A 21,121-nucleotide genomic window follows, 5' to 3' on the forward strand; every position below is an offset into this window, starting at 1 on the left:
ATTGCCTGAACCAGAGTCCAATATAGCTTGTATGAATTACTCTCTTTATTCCAACTAAAATTTACAGTTACGCATTTGACAAATTGCAATCTATTTATGGGTGTGCATCCTATGTGTTAAAAAAGAAATTACCAAAAGGATCAGCATATTTGAACGCAATTAGCTTGCCTTTTATTGTCACCATAATAAACTGATGCTACAATGTTAGCTAGAGCTAAATAGATGTTCTTATAAGTTTGCAGTAAGTGCTTGATAAGTTTCAATACGTTTTACTAAATTCCTTGTATTGTTTTAAATGGACAGTATCAGTTTCTTTATTCATTGTTTGCCAAAGCATAGAAATTGGGTTTCTATATCTTTGTATTGGTCGATACTTAACGTAAAAACTAGTTGGGTGAACCATGTATTTTATTGTGTTTCCTTCTTGTATTTTCTCTTATGTTGATTTTTCATGCTTTTTTGTGTTTTTCTAGTTTTCCCTGACACAATAATAAGCACCAAGTGCATACTTTATGGTTTTATCCCAAGTGACTATATGCCTAGGAAAGGTTCAATAATTTTGCTTCATAGAAAGTCATTTTTACAATCATGATTTTCTGACTCAACATTTTAGTTTCTTGCTGCCCATATAAGCATTCAATGCTCGTTTTGATTTGATGTTAAGGTTCTTGCAGTTAGAAAGCAAGGATGGTCTCTCCTAAAGACACTGTGCCTGCAGCCAAGAATGACATGAACACGGTACATACTTTTGAACAATCGCAAGACTGTAATAAGACATGCTTAGCCCTTGTGGCTGATGAGACAGCTGCAGTTCACTTCCAGTTATTGGGGGATGACTGTGATGCCTTCGACTCAGGCGACATAATCCACCTGACCAACCGGAAAAATTGGGCGCTAAGGGCTGGCAAGAAAGGATAGCAAGAGAGGGAAGGAGAGATTTGTGGTGTTTGCTTAACACAACACAAGTCAATCTAAGTTTGTGCAGAAGGCTGTGATTTCACCATATTCACGCATTTTTCCACCAATACCGTAGTTGTTGAGCCTTTTGCTTTCATGGAATAATCCTCACTACAATTTTAAGATCACCATAAATTGTGAGATCTGCGGTGTTTGCTTAACACAATATGTATTTCTTTCTATTTTCAAATCCCTCTGAGCAATCTACCTATTGCGTACAGTAGAATTTGATCGTTCTACTTGCGCGTGTTTTTTTTTTTTTTTTTTTTTTTTTTAAATGGTTAGTTTCATCAAAGACCATGGGAGCTCATCTCTTTCAAAAGAACAAATGGCTGACAGAACAATTTTTTATTAATCTTTTGTTGAGGTGTTTTTATGTCCAAAGAAGAAATGCTTCCATTTATCAACAACTTTGCTATCCCAAAAAACGCATGAATACTTCTGAACCCTTGTGAGCCAACATATAAAGAAAGATAAATAAAAAACAAAATTTGACTTCAAACATGTTTAAAATTATTTTTTTCAAATCATTATATTACCATTTATAAGACTATTTATGTTTTTTTTTTTAAATAATTATAACATACTATTAATTCAACAACTCAAACAATTCCCCCCTCCTTCTAAATACCCAGGCATTTTGTGCATGTAGATGGGTCAATTCAATTACAAAGTCCTTGGCTATAAGACTATTTATGTGTATTATATAAACAAGTCATGTGATTCATTAAAAAAGCCCGTCACTAAAATTATACATGGATGATTTCTTTAACCACATCATGAATTTGAGCAAGATAACTCCAAATATGTTTCAAGCCAAACTCCATCCATAAATAAATACTCCAATAAGTGACACAATTACAAGAATATTGTTCAACTCCATGAACATTTCAAATTATAACTTTGGTTTCAAAATTGCCTTATCAAAATGCAAATAAATACCTTACAAAGAAATTAATTGCATATTGTCGTTTATTTTACATTACACAAAAGCAAAACAAGCTTCTTCTCCTTCCCTATAATTTATCTGTATGGTGGGCAACAGTATCTTCACATTCTAAATTGTACATAAATTACAAATGTTAAAGAACGATGATCAATTGGCTAATAGCTACATCCTCTACCATCCTCAAGCTATGTGTACACTAGACAAGGCTTCATTTTTGGCAACTCATATCTTTCAGACTACAATAGGACATATTGGTCACAGGTGGAAAACTTATCCCGACCCAGGACAGGTCAAGGTCAAGCCTGTCAGAGAAATGCAGATTTTTACTTTGACAAGTTGTGAAGTTCACAAATTTGTCAGGTAACATTATATGTATGCAAGTGAGCTCCGGTCAAGGTCAGGCTGTGGTCGACCACGAGTAGGAGTTGGTGGTCTTTGAATGTTAAGTTCCTGCAGAGCACAAGAATAAAGTGTGACACAAGTCAGTGAAAAGAATTGGTATTCTCAAATGGATCTATATCCAATATAAAGGCACAATTAAAACACGATGCAAAAAGCATACCTGCATCCATGTGTCCTCTTGTACACGTTCAGGAGATGTCTCTGGTGACTGAAGGGGCGGTGGCAAGGGATGAATTAATTTTGGAACCACAACCAACCCCCTGCCAACTACCAGTATAGCTCCAGCATTGTTTGCCGTCCCTAAATGTATATGCCATATGAGACTATATTACATATACTTGCAAATCAAGAGGGTGAAACCCCAAAGCAATGTTACTTACCACAATAGTTAGTTGCAGAAAAAAGAGTTATCAACTGTCCCTGAGCAAACCGTTCAAACCCATCCATGACACATTCGTGGGCCCTTATAATTAGCTGTAATTTGTTTCTCTTACAGAAATCTGTGACACGATCAGGCTGCAAGTAGAAAGAATAAATAATGGTTGCATAATGCAAGTATGCATATAACAAAAGTGCACGACTAGAAAACAGTATCCCAGTGAAGAGGCATGTAGCTGAATCAAGTATAATATAGAATAGATTTTGGACAAGAACATATATATATCAAACAAATTAAACCAAGGTATATATAATAGTACATTGTAACCACTATCCACATTAAACTAATGATAGTTATTAATAGAGGCTATCAGGTAATCAACTTTGACGATATATAGCTCAGTCAAATAATTTGTGAAAGTCTATTGCTATTAAAGGAATGCAATTTAAATGGGTTTGGCCTGAAAACAACCTCTTTTCTGGATCCTATACTGTGGGTTGTCCCTTATTGCTATTGGCTTCCTACTAATCTACTATATGTCAGATAATATATATATATTGAATGTTATACTATGTTTGATTAGTGGCTACAAGCTCTGACCATAGCAGTAGGAAAATGGGGAAAACAAAAAAAAAACAAAAAGCAACTCAGACACAGAAGCAACATCAGTACATAACATTAAATAATAAATAAATAAACACTTAACATGAGGAAATATATTCAGGATTCAATTCAACATAAAGAATATTATGCATACCCCAAAAGTGACAAGACCAGGCCCTCTAGCATTCGGTCTCAAACCCTCCACGCTATCATTCTCTGTAGGATCAGACCTGTATTTGTACCATGTTGTCAACAAAAAAATCTTGAACATAAATACCAAATACACAAATCAATTGGATGAGAAGATCACACCATAGAAGATCCATCAAAATTATAGATCCAGCATCCATTGTTATAGGCCTTTCGAGCTTCTCTATCTGTTCTACTGAATTTATAGACCTCCCTATGCCACCATGCATACAGATGATTTTCTTCTCAATAAGTGCAGCAAGTGGAAGATAGTTGAATAGTTGATTAAATCGTGTCCATGCCCATATTCCATCATTCTCTCCCTACAACATCAAACATTATTAGGACATTCACAAAACTCAAACAATATAGATGTACCATAAATGCATATTCATCTATACCATTCTTTCAATGCATTCAAGGCGAAAACCAAAGAGAGCATTTATGTCAGCAGCCTCATGATTTCCACGTATTAAGTGAACGTTCTCAGGATACTCAATCTGCAAAATCATAAACAGAGCACTATGGAGTCAAATATAAGTAAATAAGAACAACAGAACGTATACTAAAGTTGGAATACTCAAAACAGAAGTTTGCCTTAAGAGCAAGCAGCAAGGTTATGGTCTCCAAGCTATGCTGTCCTCGATCAACATAATCACCCAAAAACAGGTAGTCAATATACCTGACAAAAATAGACAGGCTCATTAAACATCTCCAACTTGTTTGCTATGATTCTTAATTTACATAGAGAATGACCACAGAAGACTTTCTATCAAGTTTCACTTGACCATTGATTAGAAGAAATACGTCTTGCACAGGCAACAAGAATCACAGAGAATACCCAAATAGGTTGAGGGAAACATGTTTGATACAAAGGAGCTTACTAGATTATAAAAAAAAAGGAGCTTACTATAATCCCCTGGGCCTTATGTAGGTCACAGTACTGAGTTTTTTGCAACTTTTAAAAATAGATAGCTAAAGTGCTAAACCCCAACCCACAAAACACAGACCAACACCACGCATTATAGCTTCAGATGGGAAAGTTTTTATCCAATATCAGTACAAATCACATAGAAAAGATTTTAGAATATAGTGCAGTGCAATGAGTAAAACAAATTTTTCAAAAAATGACAGCCAAAAGCAGCAAACCAAGGCACTAATGTTTAAACCAGCATGAACTACCCAACTAATTTTGATTTATGATACATAAGTGCAACCTTGACCCAAAATAGTGTCCATTATTTGCAGGATCACCCATGAATCAAACATATTCAACCTTTCTCCCTGTCTTTAGATGCATACCTTCAAAACCAAGCAACAATTTCTTTTTACAAAAGCTTTCAGCTCATTCTATACAGGAAGTCATTACCCTAAACCCAATTGTTTCAAGTCAAATCCAATTATAATTCAGCAGTTTCTTACTCTACAATAGAAATAGGATAGACTCTGGAGTTTTACCAAATAATCCAAGATTTATGATTCTGACACAACTAACAATCCATAAAATCTAAAACTGATACAGATAAATTGCCCCATTTAATCAGATTTATTACCATAATATAAAGCAGAAAACTAAATATCAAACTTACGTTATATCTCCTGCAGTGGAAGGAAATCCATATTCATCAAAAAGCCGCATTAAATCACCAAATTGTCCATGGAGATCACCAAATACTTTAACAGGTGCTTTCAGTTGAAGGACTGTTGGCTCATGCATAAAGATCTGTTCAGCAGCATAACAGAGCTCACCCACTTCATATGAATCCAGGAAAAATCTCCTATTGGCAGGAGGTTTCCAATTCCGAGGTCTGAGCAATGAAGAAATGATCTGGCAAGAATACAAATGACAATGGATCACATTGAAGTAAGCCAGATAAAAACAAGGGAAGAACTCTAAATCTGAATAATGCTTGCCTTCTTATGTAAGCCCTGAGGAGACTTCTGCCTGGTGAATTTTTTAGTAGGATACGATAAATCATTGTTCAATGGAATCATCCGTCTGCTCTCATTCTCAAATTGATCCAAAGATAACTGCCTTACCATCCCACCCAGGTTACCCACAGCCTCTTTCGCAACCACAACCTGTGACCACAGAATGGTATGATTTTGCATTTCGAGTACAAAATAGAAACTTAGATATAGGACACTGATGCAAAGGACATACAGCTCTTGGATGAAGACGAACATCTGCCTCTGTATCACTACCATCTGAAGTTGTTTCTGCAGCTTGGGAGTTATCATCTGATACAGATGTCTCTTCAGGAGGAGCAGCAGAAGCAGCCTGCACTGCTTGCCAGACAGCGGTAGCTGCCTCAGCTTCAGCAGCAGAAGCTTCCCTCAATTTCTCCAAAGAATTTTTGTCCATGCTGCTAAGGATGAACATACACCACTAAATTATCATATGAATGAACAAAGAACATGCAAGAGTGAAAGAGAGGAAAGAGGGCTATGGAACAATACCTCATGCTACCAGAAGAAGGAATATCTAGTCCACCATCCAAAGTTGGTGTAGTCACATAAGGGTTTACGTTAGGTTGATTAAATTTGGGGCTTGATATTGGTGAGGCTCTCTCGGATGTTATTACGGGAGAATTGATGTCAGACTGGAATTGAGAATTTTCTGCAACCAGAAAATCATCCAAAAGAATATCTGCACAGAGTAACATATTTGATCAGAATTTTCCACGATGATAACTTCTAACAAAAAGGGGGGGAAAGAAACACAAAGATGAGAACAGGTAATGCAAGACTATATACACCCCACAAACCCCACAATAAATAAATAAAATAAAACAGAAAGAGAGAGTAAGAAGCTTATCAGCAAATGTGCAATTCTGATGTTAACCCGGCTGGAGATAATATTCCATTAACAGAAATCTTTTCTTTAATCCATGTAATCCAACAAACAGATTGAATATTTACTCTGCTTCTGTAGTTACATTCTTAATTATTTTCAATACTGATTTTAGAGTTTTACCTCCCTTGAGACCACCATAAATATATATACGACCACCAACAGATGCAGCTGCATGGCGGCAACGACGCATAAGCTCCAAATTAGGATCAAATTCAGTGAGGCCCTTGCTTGTGCGTGAAGAGGAGGTGACCAAACCATTTCTATCTAACCAAACTCCAGCAGCAGTGTCCAATACTAACCAAAAAAAAGACATTTAAGGTTTTCTAAAAGAAGTACACAAACACATACATACATACATGCACATATGTTCACAGTAATGACATTTCTGGCACATTACCTGCAATAGCTGCTTCACCTTCAATTGCACGTCCTCCTCTAAGGGCACCTCCAGTAACATGCAATCGTGCATTAACAAAAACCTGATAGCAAGACATCTCAAGTTCAGTGATTAGAAAGAGGCTCAAGACAAAAGATTATTCATTAAAGACTAAAAAGACTACCAGTATAAAAACCTATGATCCCAAACCGACTTGTTTGAATGAACAATGCAGGCCCACTAAGAATGTATACAAGTATGGAGAATATATCCAAAAATATGCAGAAGTAACACGTTTAGGATTTGTACATGAATACTCACACATACAGACAAATAAATGTTATAACTAGCAAATTGGTAGATATATACACACATATCTCACTACTTACCGCAGCTTGTTGATACCTTGGTGAAGGGGATACTCCTGGTGCAAGAGTCCATTCCCACTGACCATTCCTATGCATGAGCAGCCCATAAGCATCAGCAAGTGGCTGTGGAAGTGTAAGCACTATATAGTTAGATCATAGCTTCACCAGTAAGGCCTCAAGATAGAATTGATTACACAAGATTCAAACATTCCCACTGAATTCAGAAAGTTACATTAAGATAAGTAATAGAATTAGATTCATATTCACATAGAAAAATAATTCTATTACTTTGAATCTAATTCCAAGTAAATATGCCTACTAAAACAGAGTTACATAAATATAAGTAATAGAATTAGATTCATATTCACATGGAAACCTATAGTTTTAGCAGATGAAATTAAAAGTGGAGTTAATGCCAAGTTAGAAATTTGGTGAGATGCTATAGAATATAAAGGCTTTCGATTAAGTAGGACAAAAACAGAGTACATGGAATGTAAGTTTAGTAAAAGTAGAATCAAAGACAAAAGGGCAGTAAAATTTGACGGTCAAGAGATAAAGAGTGAGAGCTTTTGATACCTTGGATCTATAATTTATAAAGATTGAGAGATTAAAGAGAATGTAAAATCATAATATAAGAGCAAGGATGAAGTGGAGAAGCACATCAAGAATATTGTGTAATCGTAGAATACCTATAAAGTTAAAGTGAAACTTTTATAAGACTGCTACAAGACCAGCTATGCTCTATGGCATTGAATGTTGGGTAGTTAAGAAGTAGTATATCCATAAAAAAAATAAAAATAAAAAGCATCTGAAATGAGAATGTTAAGATAGATAAGTAGAAATAGGCAGGACAGATAGGATTAGAAATAAGGAAATCCGCTTGAAAATAAGAGTAGCCCCTATTGATGAAAAGATGAGGGCGCTTGAAATGGTTTGGCCATGTTCAAAGGTAATCGCTGGTAAAAAAGTAAGTGAGTTGATCCAAGTCAAGAGGAAGAAAAAAGGTAGAAAAAGACCTAAAAGAACATTAGTAAAGTAATAAAAAATGACATGTCAATTAATAAAGTAACAAAGAGTATGACTTCAGATAGAATAGAATGGTGGAGAAGAATGCATGTGGCCAATTCTAACTAATCTATTGAAGAGGATCCATAGCTGACCTAAAAATTTTGAGACTAAGGGTATATTTGGAAAGAAGGAGATGGAGAGAAAAGAGAGTAGAGGAGATAGTGGCCCGAATATACTAAAATTTATCCATCTTCCACTCTCCTCTACTCTCCCCTTATCTCCCTCCATCCAAACACAAGGTAAGGCTTTGTTGTTGTTGTATTCACATGGAAACCTATTTAAGACATACAAATTACTGCAACAGGTTTTGAAACACTAGGAAAATGCCATAAATCAGTTTTAAAATAATTAGGAAATATTTTCTCAAACAACTGGGACACTATTGGGAAATTTACAGGTCAACCTGCCTCTAGTTCTATACTGTGAGTTACTCCAACCAATAATTCTAGTAGCTGTGTTACTTTATGGGATGGCAGATTCTCCCTCTGTTCCCTTTTATTTGTTTATTATTGCATGTTTGGATGTCCCAAAATATTTTCCACTTTAAGAGTCAATAAACACAATTTTTTATAACTTTCCTAATTTAGCTTTTACTTTATTTAAGTTAAAATTAAGAAAAAAATTTGGAAACTGGTAACTTCTTATTTCAAAGCCAATTAAGTCAATTTAAAATTTTGGATTTTCTAATAAACAAACAATTTGGGATGGAGGGAGTAGATTATGATGTTTAAACATGCTTTAAAAACAATGTATTTTTCAATGGGAAGATAAAATGGCACCTCTTGGTGATTCCAACAGGACATCCAAGGTACAACCCCCCCACCCCCACCCCCCAAAAAAAGAAATAAAAAGAGTTGAGTTGAATTGTACATGCTATCCATGTATACAAATGAGCAGACACAGATTGGCCCATCAAAATCTTTTTAGTTGATCGTCTTGACTTCACATCTTTATATGCATTAAATTATTAAGCACATTGCAATCACGGACCCCAATTCAGAGCTAAATTTGAGCCAGATGCCCAAAACCAGCCAAAAATTAATAGAGCAAACCACAATGATGAACACATAATTTATTCAATTGACTGCTTCATAATCCACATCAGAGTATATCATATACCGCGCCAGAAGAGTCTCTTCCACCACACAGCAAAAACATGCCATCTGAACGGGCACTTGCTGTTGCATACCTACAAAATAATGTTGAATCATGAATATAAAACAAATTTGGTCTACTGAATGAATACAAACATTAATAATTTTTAGATTTACAACAAAGTACTCACATTCTTGCAGAAGGCCTGTCACCTTCTGGGCTTAGCCTCTGCCATACATATGGTTTCTGAGCAGTATCCAAAGCCCAAGCATCAGATAGAACTCTTTTGCCTGAAATAGAACGAAACATTAATTTTACATGGTTTTAAACATATGACAACATACATTCTCATTGCAGCAACATATAAAAATACATTTTTCTGGCAAATACACACACAGTTTCTATATTTCACATATGTATGCAACCAAAATAAAAAAATCTACTACCAAAGGAAGAGGAGTCAAAACCAGCAGAAGTTTTTTCTTTTCTTTTTTTGAATTGTTCATGATAAAGCTCAGCTTAAACACAAAAGACGAACACTGAGTTTAAATAAAGAGCTAGGACAAGTGAGAGTGGGAAAGTGTTGTTATCTTAATTACATTCTATATGGTAATCTCTGATTATATGTATGAGAGAAATTAATAATTTACTGAATAGATCCAACCAATGCCCTATAATGCTATCAATGGCACATCATGCATATATGGATCTTTGAGAAGTAGAGGTCATTAGTGGGTTTACAGAAGAAAAATCAATTAATCATTATACACATCATTCAAACAAACAAAAACAGAGTTTCTTTTGTGATTTTGGCATGCTTCTCTTCCAATAACACATGACAAGATAAAATATAATCGAACAGCAAATTGAACTCACCGTCATTGCCACTAACAGTGACAAGATATCTTTGAGCAACCAAGTCCATTACATGGCCATAGCGAGGCCCAGGTCCTTGTCCTTGTACCACTACTCTACATCCATATCAAAAACAGAATGATCAACAGCACAACTTAAGCAAAATTCAAAAACCCCAGAAAGACAAATTCTAATCAATTCAAGACACCTAAGCTCACCTATGCCACTTAAACTTATCATTTGTCATGTCAAGCACAAATAGATCATCCGTGGAATGACCAGCAGGACCTATCCCACCCTAGCCATACAGCACCAATCAATAACACTATTAAAACATACCATAAAATCCCAGAAACAAAAACCTCTAAAATCAAAAACCCAGCTCTAAAATTCCAATCTTTTTCACATAAACATTTCCTTTAATCACCTGAAACACAACCATTGTACCAACTGCAGCCGCGGCATGTGCAGCCCGTGGCGAGGGTGGATCACCTGCCGGCCTAATTCTGCAACCAATTCACAAAATTCAAACACCCAAATCAACCAAAACTCAATTTAACCCCAAAAGATATAAACTTCATGAAAAAATACAAAATCCCCAGAAACTCACCTGGTCCATTTCCTGGTCAAAACATCATAGGAATGAACAGAATTTGTCACGCCAGCTAACCCTACGCAAAAAACAATAAAAAAAGAAAAAAGAACCAAACTTTCATTCCCAATTTCAATTCCAAACCACAAAAGAGCTAATGAGAGATAGAGATATGAATATACTGATGCCAGGAGCAGAGGAGGAAGCGCCGCCTTCGATTGCGGTGGCGCCACCGAAGAGGATGAGACGTGGGCCATTGGATTTGGAAGCAGCAACAGCTGTGAGCGTGTGACCACATCGTGGACCAGGCGCATCCTCGTCTGTATCCCAATACGTCTCCATACTACGATAACTCGGAGCCGGGTACAGCCACGGCTTCGAACCCATTATCAGAATTTGTTTCTTCTTTCTATTCTTGAAAACAGTGAGAGATCACAAAGTGAAAAAGAAAACCCAGCAAGGAAATAAGAGAGTGTGATTGAATTGTGAAGAAGAGAGAGAGAGAGAGAGAGAGTCCAAAAGGCAGAGAAGATCGGAGGGAAAGGTGGGAAAGAAGGTGGGGCCCGGACTAAGCTCCGGACCCGCCGCTCTGTTGTAATTTACTGAGTAGAATTCAGCTTTCAGCTTTTGGTTTTGGTTTTTGCCTCGGTTTTTGCTGAGATTGTGGGGGGTTAAGGTTGAGGTTAAGGTTTGGGTTTGGGTTTTTTTTTTAATTTTTGGTTTTTCGGAGAGTTTGATGAGACTTTCTCAGAGAAGTTGTTGGCTTTTTTTTTTCTTTAATTTTTTCGGGACCTTGAAGGCTTGGACAGTAGGCACCTGTAAGAAAGAGAGAAGCCTAATAGGTCAACCATTATATGTCTTTTGAGTTTTGGTAGAACGCATTAGTATGAATGATTATGTAAAATAAAAAACTCAAAATCAGTAATTTAATCATGAACTTTTGTATTTTTCTTTTTAAAAATACAATAGAATTCAATTATAATCAATACAATAATTGATATTTAGTATATATATATATATATACACATGAGAGATTTAAACTTAGGGTCTGTTTGGATACCGCTTATTGTAAAAAACTGAAAACACTGTAGCAAAATAACTTTTAAATGTGTGAACAATGCCATGGGACCCAGTTTTGAAGTGTTTTTCTAAAAAAAAAAAAGTATTTGCGGGTCCCGAGAACAGTGCACGAGACCTACCATTGTTTCAGCTAAATGCTGGAATGCACGTTTTTCATGCATTCCAAACGCACACTTAACCTCCATTTGGATTGCGTTGAAATGAAGAAATTAGCGCATTTGTGTCTCTGTCAGTGGGTCCCATGCATTGTTCACGGGACTCACAAGTTGTCTAATTCAGCAAATTTTTCTTCAAAATTAGGTTCCACATTACTATTCACATATTTAAAAATTATTTTACTACAATGTTTTTAATTTTCAGTTTTCAGCCATATCTAAACATAAACTTAAATTCTTTTTTTTTTTTAGATGAAGGCTGTAAAATATTATTAACAAAAATTAGCCATTATTGGATAGAAAAACGGTCCTAAAGTGCGGAAGAACAACTTTCAAAAATCAATGAAGTCCTTACTTAATACTAACGATGAGAGAACTTTTTCTTTTCTTTTTTTGGCTAAACCTTATTAAGTAAACTAATTAAAACTCATAATATGTTGTGATGGAGAAAATAATAATTATCATAACAATTTATGTTCACAATTATTATTTTTGAATTAATTGGTAAAAAAAATGTTGTGTTTGACTTACTGAACTCAAAAGTAGGTGGCGAAGGTCTCTCTCTGCCTCTAGAATAAGAATCTAGATACCAATTCAGCCTCACAAGGTACTACTATGCCACCCAAAGTTAGTGAAAGATTCAAAAAGTAGGACACGGTAGAGGCACGAAAAGAGAGAAATAAAGTTGAAAATTTTTATATTTTTTCTTAGAATCAAGTTGAACATAACGTGACAGAGTGTTTAGACTTAATAGTTTTAGACGTATATTCTACAAAACAATGAAACATGACACTTTTGACCGCGTGACCAAAAAAAAAAAAAAAATCATTCATTAATTATACTGTAAGTCTGTAATTGCAATATTTTTCTAAAACTTTAATACAACAAACAATGCCCTTTACTCCATTGATACAATTTCTATCAAATTTAAATTAAAAGTCAATTTTTTTTTTTTTTTTTATAAAGCATGTCTATTAGAAAGTTTAAATTGTCACCTAGACATGTCACTATCAAAACCACTAGAAAGGAAACAAGCTATGGATTGGATTTGCATTTTTATTGGTGAGAATTTACTGTTTTTGGTGTAATGTGGCATGGTTGTACAATCAAGTCTAGATGTAAATGTAAATTATGTTATAGTGGTAGCTTCATTTCCATGCCATCATAAAAGGGCAAGAAGTACTTTTGTTACTCTTCTTCTAGAAAGTTATATGCCCCAGAAACCAGCTCCTATTAAGTTGGCAGTAAAATCCAACCAAAAATTGCAGATCTATCTTTCTGGATTGTGGTTATATTAATCTTCTTCTTTCCCATCATTAGAGCACGCTTGCATGTAGCACTTTCACATATTTTCCAATTTTATACTATCTTGCTTAGCCAGATTTGACCCCCCACTAAAAAAAATAGGCCTAAAAAATTGCAGGCACAATTTCTTTATTGGTACATTAGGCCCAGCTCATGATGGTAAAAGAACAAAATTCAGAATAATTTTTTATATTACAGCTCCCTATTTGTCTGTATGTAGTAGAACCAACCAATACCGCATCTTCCGTACAATTTATGAATTTACTCAAATATTTAAATCCTTCATTTGTTTATTGCAGCACTTGATTGATACGACCACAATCCCTTATAAAAAAGGACTAATGGAAAGGCCATTTTGTTTGAGTAAACAAGGCAAGGCCAGTGGGAGAGAAATGAGTTTTATGAGGTGGAACAAGCTGGAGAGTGGAGGCTTAAAGGCTCACACTTTCCATGGTTGGCATGTGGTACTACAATGATCACTCTGTTGTTTTGTTCATACAAAATTGAAATGTCAACTTACATAAACATTGAAGAAATTGGTTGGTAGGCTTTTCTATGAATGCTGATTACACTTTGGGAACATTTGGTTCGTTGTGATGTGTCTTGGATGTGATACATATTATGATAATATGACATTACGATAATATTATATTAAGATTTTTGTTTTTTTTTTCTCTAATATTACCATAATTTAAAATTACAATATATATCACATTATCTTAATCTCACTACCTTCCTAAACAATGTAGTATTGTATTTTTGTATTAAGATTACATTAATGTAAGATTACAATAACGTAATATTACGGTGTAATATATAACATTACAACAAATGAAACGTCCCCCTTCCGTTATCTTCAGAGTTATGGGTTTTCAGCAAAGGTGTTATTTGACATGCAGGATATTTGATAGGATTTTCTAAATATTATCTTTGAGGTTGATTTTGTTTTAAAATATTGTTACTCTATATTGGTGATAGATTGCAGGACACTTCTGACTTTGCATCCATAATGAATAAAGGAAAACCATTTGCCATACAAGCAATGCTATTTATCAACCTCTTTTTCACAAATGGTTAATTTGACTAACTATGGATATATATTTGCGATAGTGTGTATAATGTGAAAATTTTTAACTTACTTTTCGCTGCATTGATAAGCTAGATTCCATAGTTAGTCAACTTTTGGGACCTTTATGGTACAAACTAAGCAAACCCTCTTCTCATGCTGACCATTTCTCAGAAGATTCATGACCTGTGCTCATTCACATTCAACATTCAAGATTCAACAATAAAGAAACCAAAAGCTGAAAGTCCAATTATATTATAATTTCCACGTGGTGCTGCCATGTTGCAGTTGGGACCAGACCCCACAGCCCCGTACCTTTCAAAATCTGAACAGAGCATTTGATCACCAAAAAGTACAAGTAGCACTATGGTGATTGATGCGCACAAAACATACACCTTTATAGGTGCAAAATATTATCATCAAAAATCCAGAAAATTTTATCCTTTGCCATCTTCAGATGTATCTGTCAAATCTGGTCCACACGAGCACTAAGTACACAACTAAACTGGGGCACAAAACACATGAACAATTGTGAAGATGCAACAATTTGTAGTGGACTTTTACTGTCATGCATCTCTTGGAGAATTTGCTAAGGGTAGGTACAAGCTTTTGTCATATGACTGCCACCACCTCTAGCAAAGCACCAACAAAACTGACAACCTTCAATAATATCAAATTAATCAATATTACAAATGCAATTGCACGAGGTACAACCGGATCCCTTTTAGCCAATCTAGTCAATTTTCCTTAATAAGAAACTGAACAGCATTGACTACTGATCAGGGACATGGATTGGGAAACTTTCCATGAATCTTGTTAATTTCAACAATTATTTCAGATGTGAGCTCTGCTTTGAATGCATTGAGAACCTCCTGAAGCTGCCACAACTTAGTAGCTCCAAAAACAGCACTTGCAACAAGAGGATGCCTCAAAACAAAGGCTGCCAAAAAGAATGATAAATTATCTAAGTAAAAAAAGAATTAAGAATTAACCAACCAACCTTGACCACTATCAACCGAGATCTTTCACATGTATAGATGTGCCTAGAAAGTAGAACCTATCTAGGAATCAAAATATTCATAACTAAGCAGGAGAGAGAAAACTCAATTTTACCAGAACAGTTAGAATATATCTAATATCTAAGAGGAAAATACGTTGCTGGTTTCTCACATACCCTGATTCCGGCCTCCAATGGATCAGTACACAGAGAAACAATAATATGAAATACACACACACACACAATTGGAAGGGAAAAGCAGCTTAACCATTTTCATTTAATATGAACAGCATGATAAGAACAGGAGGAAAAATGGGATTTCTGTATCTGTCAGATAAGTTCAACAATTGCCACTAAAATAAAATTAACAGTAGGGACTTCATATCAAGTATGTGAATTTTGGGAAAAGCTCCCACATTTTACATAATGCATCCAAAATGATTCAGCCGTGTAAAGAGAAGGAAATATCTGAGATCAAGTAATAATCTAAAATAGGCATTTTGCTTTTGATGCATTAGTGACAAAGCAAGTCCAAATATAACTCTACAGTTAAACTTCCCAATATTTATAGCCTTCATAATTACCCAAATTAGTCTAGAGTCTAGACAACGAAACCCTGACCCCTTGTCTTATGGACAATAGTTTTCAACCATTATTGGGATTTGTAAGGTTAGGTTCATGATTGTCACATCAGCATTTTATTTAAAATTCAATACATCCTACCACATCTAATAACATCTGAATAAGCTTTCAATTTGTTTGGATTTATATATGGGTATTAGAATTGATTGGGTGTGATTGTACTTATTCTTAAATATGTGATAAAATGATATGGCATGTTGGGATTGGAGAGGTAAAACATGGGTTTTACATCATGTCCTTCCATAATTTATTCTCTAATAATAATAATACGATCATTAGTAGCACAAAAGGCAACTACAACTTCCATTATATCTAGAACTGATTTATATAGCTCACAAAGTCTCATATGATCATGAGGTGTAAGAGAAAATTTGCAACAATTGCAAAAGCTACAGAGATTAATAATCTTATATAAGAATATATTGCGCAAATAAAGTGAGAGGGAGTAGTATCAAACCAATTGCAAGGGATACAGGATGAAGGCCATATTTTTTGGAAATTTCAAGATACTCCTGGAGAGAGAGAGAGGACAGGTCAGATTAACATGCAAAAGGCAGGCTCAAAAATATACGATAAACTCAACAATGAACTTGCAACACATTACAAATAATATGCTGAAAAGTATGTATGTCTTCATTGTTCTGAAAAGGCTAATGTGAGCAACTAAACTAAGCCATCTTTAAATCAAGTTAAGTAATAAGAAGGTTTAGAGAACTCTAACAGAAAACTGGCTAAAAAGTCCCCATTTCCCAGTCAAAGTTTAGACCACATTTCTTATTTGTGTCACTGATCAACAGTTAATCATGAATATGGATTTCAATTTAAGAATAGGTTTTGAAAATGTAGGTTCTTGTAATAAGCCTCTCACATTATAACTAAAATTCAAAACCGAGAAGCATCTGCTTACCATGGTAGCTGCTTTTATGATGTTACTGGACAGGTTGTATCTGGATTCCCCTTCTGAGTACCTACCTGAAAAGAATAAACAACACAATAGTTCCACATGAGACAAGTTACTAGTTAGATTAAATAAAATTTGATCATTGACCTTTAAAAAGATTCAACCGAGCATCTGTGGGACCCCCATCTGGCAAAGAATACTTCCCAGAGAGAACACCCATTGCCAAGGGACTGTAGGCCAATAAGCTGACCCTAAAAATTGAAAACAAAAGAGCTTAAATACAATACAAGTGCATTTAGTTGGGTATTTCAATTTATCACATTACAACTATATGAATGCAGCATAATCTACTTAATAAACCCAAATTGGTTCTTTCCATCTAAAGAGAAAGCTAATCTTGTAAGTAATAACAAACCAAAATTTCATATTGACAGAAAAATCCTTGTCCCTACGCAAATTTCCGAAGTTACAATTAAATTTCAATTGCTAATTTGTATTGCTCACAGTAATACTAACCATGTATACTAATAATTTGTGTAAAATTGAATTCTTCCAGAACTGCTAGGGAACAAAAAAATTATATTCAGAACCAAATTTTAGGCAGTTTAGCAATGAATTTCATAGACGAGAGCACAACTTCTGACACAGTGAACATGAAATCACATAACTACACTTCTGTGGAAGCCAAAGGTAGCTGCTATGAGTCATGTTATAAAAATGATTTCAATTACACATCCAGTTCAGCATGTATAAACAGTAGTTGTAAACATAAAAACATAAAAGATAAAATACGATCTCTAATGCTATAGTTCTTTCCATTAGTACAACTAATTGACTTGTGTAAGTTGAGCACTTTTTTTATCACCATTTCATACATGATAAGATCAAATATAATTCCACCCTCAGTAATCAATATATCGAAAACAAAACTACCTCTCATGGTGACAGCACTCAGCCATTCCAGAATCAAAAGTTCGACAAAGCAAGCTGTATGAGTTCTATCACAAAGACAATGAGTTGTACATGAGCCTTGCAACCAATAAAGTAGAGAGAGAGAGAGAGAGATGTGAAAAAAAAATGCTAAAGAAAAACAGGAAGCCTTGCAGCTATGAAGCAGAAAACCTCATACAACCTGCACTGATACTATCTTAGGATGGCCAGGAACTCGTTTGGCAATCTGAATGAATTTCATGACGCCATATGGTGTTTCATTACTGAGACCAACGTATCTGATCTATGAACAAAGTTTTTCATTATAACTGGAAATTCCATGTTATCCAGAGATTTATTATAGAGGCAAACCCAATGATAACATCACTCACCTTTCCAGCATCAATGGCTCTACCAAGAGTGTCAAGTTGTTCCTCTATATCAACCGAACTGAACTGTCGAGTTGGATCATATTCAGTTTCCCCAAACATGGGCACATAGCTACAAAATCAGCTATGAATTACTTCAAGAGAACAATTTTGGGTTGGTGTCAAAGAAAACAAATGATCAAGAAGTTTCATCCCCCCCCCCCCCCCAACCCACCCAGGATATATCCCAAAAATCATGCTTAGCAATGAGCTACTTTGATATCTACAATATCCCAGAACACTTGATTTAGGATCCACATACAAACCGATCTGGCCAATGAATTTGATAAAGATCAATGTAGTCAGTTTGCATTCGCAGCAAGCTGCATCAATTCAATAAATAACCCATTAGAGCATAATACAAATTTCTTAACTGAATGATCATACATCTCATCCTTTTGGGTTTCCTCTTTTTTTTTTTTAATAAGTAAATAATTTCATCGAAGAATAAGGTGCTACTCCAGTAGTACGAGCTGTATATATAGAGAAACACAAAACAGAAAAGGATCAAAAAGGAGTTCAGAAATAAATATATGTGTGTGTGTTAATGTTTCTAAAACGAAAAAACCCTACAATATGCTATAACTGTTATAGTATAACAATTCCCATTATACAAAACCATGTGTTGTAACTCTTGGGTAAAATCATTTTTCAGTTGGGTAATATCGTGGTAACACCAAACACAACATTGTATAACTTGTTCTTGATGCTTGTTCTCTCATGGAAACCCAAGGCAATGGCCATTGACACTAGCCCAGGTGGCACAGATATCCTTTTAAAGGGTAAAACCAAGTTCAAAGATGGTCAAACAGAAACTTACACTAAGATGAATACATAATCACCATCCAGTAGGATTTACATGTACCTAGGGGCTAGGGCATTCTTACATAGGGCCATCCTGTTTTAATAATGTTAATGTAACAAAAGTTAAATATACCACAAAGACATAGCCTACAAATCTAATGTATAAACAAACATGCAAAGACTAAATGAGAAATCGTGAGAGATTATCTTCTACATACAAGTGGCAAACTAAAAGAAAGCAATTTATCCCAAATGGAAAACGAGAGAGAGAGAGAGAGGATTAATAGATGGCTCAAAATACGAAGAGAATAAAAGATAAAAGAATATAGAACACTGGCCAGTACGTATAAGTATAACAAATAGAATGCATATAAGATATAAACCATTTGGACTAATGAATCACACTATCTCAGTCACTTGATGATCTGATGAATACAAACTATGAAAGCCTGCAGTGACTAGACATAAACAGGTTTAAAAACTAACCTGTTGTCAATGGCTTCAGTAATATTCCTGTGATCCAAACACTTTGGCCCACCTCGAATCCAAGTCATTTGCCCAGATGGTCCAGTAACCTAGATCCAAACAATACACAAAGAACTGAGCACAAATTTCAAATGAGTATTAAAAACTAATAATGTGACATTAGAAGGAATGGTTATTAAGCCTAAAAAAGATCTCAAACCGCGGACAACGGGACATTTTATTTTGGTACTATGTCCAAATAGTACAAAAAGGCTTATAACATATACCGACCTTGAGCTATTACAAGAATAACTATATTATAAAGATAATATAGAAACAATAAAGATTCTGCATTCATATGTTTACCCACATTCATATGCTTATAGGGACTCTCCTTAATCTAGAAAATCTAGCCCAGTGTTTTACTTATAAACAGCCCCAAACAATCATCATGGAACTAAAACCAGATTCAACAAACAACTTCAGATTCAAATGCCTTCACATTTGCCTAAAAGAACATGACAAACTATACCACTTCTATCAAAATAAAGTTTAAACAATCTTAATGTGCATGTCTAACCAAAAGCAAAATCATACGGAGCCAGAATTTTCATAAGAGACTACAATCAAAACCCCAAATAAGTTGACCATGTACTAGTTTTTTCATGCAGACAAAGGAACTCAAAACAAGCACTGAATTCAAATCCACTGTCCTAATGCATGGTCAGAGATTTTTGGTTGTTTCACCTCAGCATACCACCCAAATGTTAATGCACATATTCATATTATTACTATAGACCAATAAGACTTTTGAGCAATGTGGAAAACCAAATACTTGTGATTAACTAAAATGAATATCAATATATCATTCAAAGGTGAACCAAATATTTGTAATTAACAGAAATGAATATCATTCAAAGGTGACATCTTTGAAGCCTTTCACATTCATAAACTATATATAAATGTAAAAGACTTCAAAGAGTTGAATTGAGACCTTTGTGGCTAAAACGACGCGATCCCGGGAGATCTTCCTATCTCTAATCCAACGGCCCAGGTACTCCTCGCTCCTACCCTGAGTCTCAGCACGCTGAGGCACTGGGTACCTGAAGTTCCAAACATACAATTACTTGCATATATATATATATATATATATATATATATATAGACATTACAAACATGCCCAGAAGTTGAAAAAACTCAAAGGAAAACAAAACCCAGAAAGAAATCTCGAAAAAAAAAAGTTTTTACTACATAATTATACCCAGAAAGGAATTGCAAGGTTTAAAAATTAAAGGTGTGTACATTTCTGCAGAGTCGAAGAAGTTGATTCCAGCACCGAAAGCTGCATCGAGGAGGCGAAATGACTGTGGAAGAGTGTTCTGCTCACCAAAAGTCATGGTCCCTGAGACATAGAGAGAAGAGAGTAAGGTTGTGGGTTTGAAGGATTAGAGAGATGAAGTGAACATAGAAAAAGAGTTTGGGAGAGAAGTGAGAACCTAAGCAGAGCCTAGAAACTGTGAGGTCTGGAGCGAGGTTGAAGAGAGGAACGGACATGAGAGCGTGCGTGTGTGTGTAATGTGTATAGTTCAAGTTTGGTGATGAGTACTGAGAAGTGAAGTGAAAAAAACTTGGGATAAGGAAGGAGCAAAAATGGAAAA

At 35.1% G+C, this 21,121-nt stretch overlaps 2 protein-coding genes across 4 annotated transcripts; both read right to left on the minus strand.

The window, feature by feature from the left end:
- Positions 1-1,764: 1,764 nt before the first annotated feature.
- Positions 1,765-11,518, minus strand: LOC126710409 (serine/threonine-protein phosphatase BSL1). Of its 2 annotated transcripts, none has more exons than XM_050410846.1 (21): positions 10,873-11,518; positions 10,709-10,769; positions 10,526-10,604; positions 10,317-10,396; positions 10,120-10,214; positions 9,434-9,533; positions 9,268-9,337; positions 7,102-7,203; positions 6,734-6,815; positions 6,457-6,630; positions 5,940-6,129; positions 5,644-5,845; positions 5,394-5,561; positions 5,069-5,307; positions 4,077-4,161; positions 3,881-3,979; positions 3,603-3,802; positions 3,445-3,520; positions 2,689-2,824; positions 2,469-2,608; positions 1,765-2,356 (listed from the first exon to the last, which is right to left on the minus strand). In XM_050410846.1, exons 1-21 carry the CDS (start codon positions 11,075-11,077, stop codon positions 2,273-2,275), a joined length of 2,667 nt encoding a protein of 888 aa, XP_050266803.1. In that variant the 5' UTR covers positions 11,078-11,518; the 3' UTR covers positions 1,765-2,272. The 2 variants fall into 2 exon arrangements, with proteins under 2 accessions (XP_050266803.1, XP_050266802.1); XM_050410845.1 differs by having other exon boundaries at positions 5,644-5,848.
- A 3,017-nt stretch (positions 11,519-14,535) lies between these two features.
- On the minus strand, positions 14,536-21,120 carry LOC126709123 (uncharacterized). 2 transcript variants are annotated; one of them, XM_050409224.1, is made up of 12 exons: positions 20,960-21,120; positions 20,766-20,865; positions 20,458-20,566; positions 19,485-19,573; positions 18,461-18,517; positions 18,159-18,267; positions 17,969-18,070; positions 17,770-17,834; positions 16,984-17,087; positions 16,843-16,907; positions 16,393-16,447; positions 14,536-15,236 (listed from the first exon to the last, which is right to left on the minus strand). In XM_050409224.1, the coding sequence occupies exons 1-12, from the start codon at positions 21,015-21,017 to the stop codon at positions 15,076-15,078; spliced, it is 1,074 nt and encodes a 357-aa protein (XP_050265181.1). In that variant the 5' UTR covers positions 21,018-21,120; the 3' UTR covers positions 14,536-15,075. The 2 variants fall into 2 exon arrangements, with proteins under 2 accessions (XP_050265181.1, XP_050265182.1); XM_050409225.1 differs by lacking the exon at positions 18,461-18,517.
- Position 21,121: the final 1 nt, after the last annotated feature.

The sequence above is a fragment of the Quercus robur genome, chromosome 12 (genome assembly GCF_932294415.1).
Source record: "Quercus robur chromosome 12, dhQueRobu3.1, whole genome shotgun sequence".
In the NCBI taxonomy this organism is placed as follows: Eukaryota; Viridiplantae; Streptophyta; class Magnoliopsida; order Fagales; family Fagaceae; genus Quercus; species Quercus robur.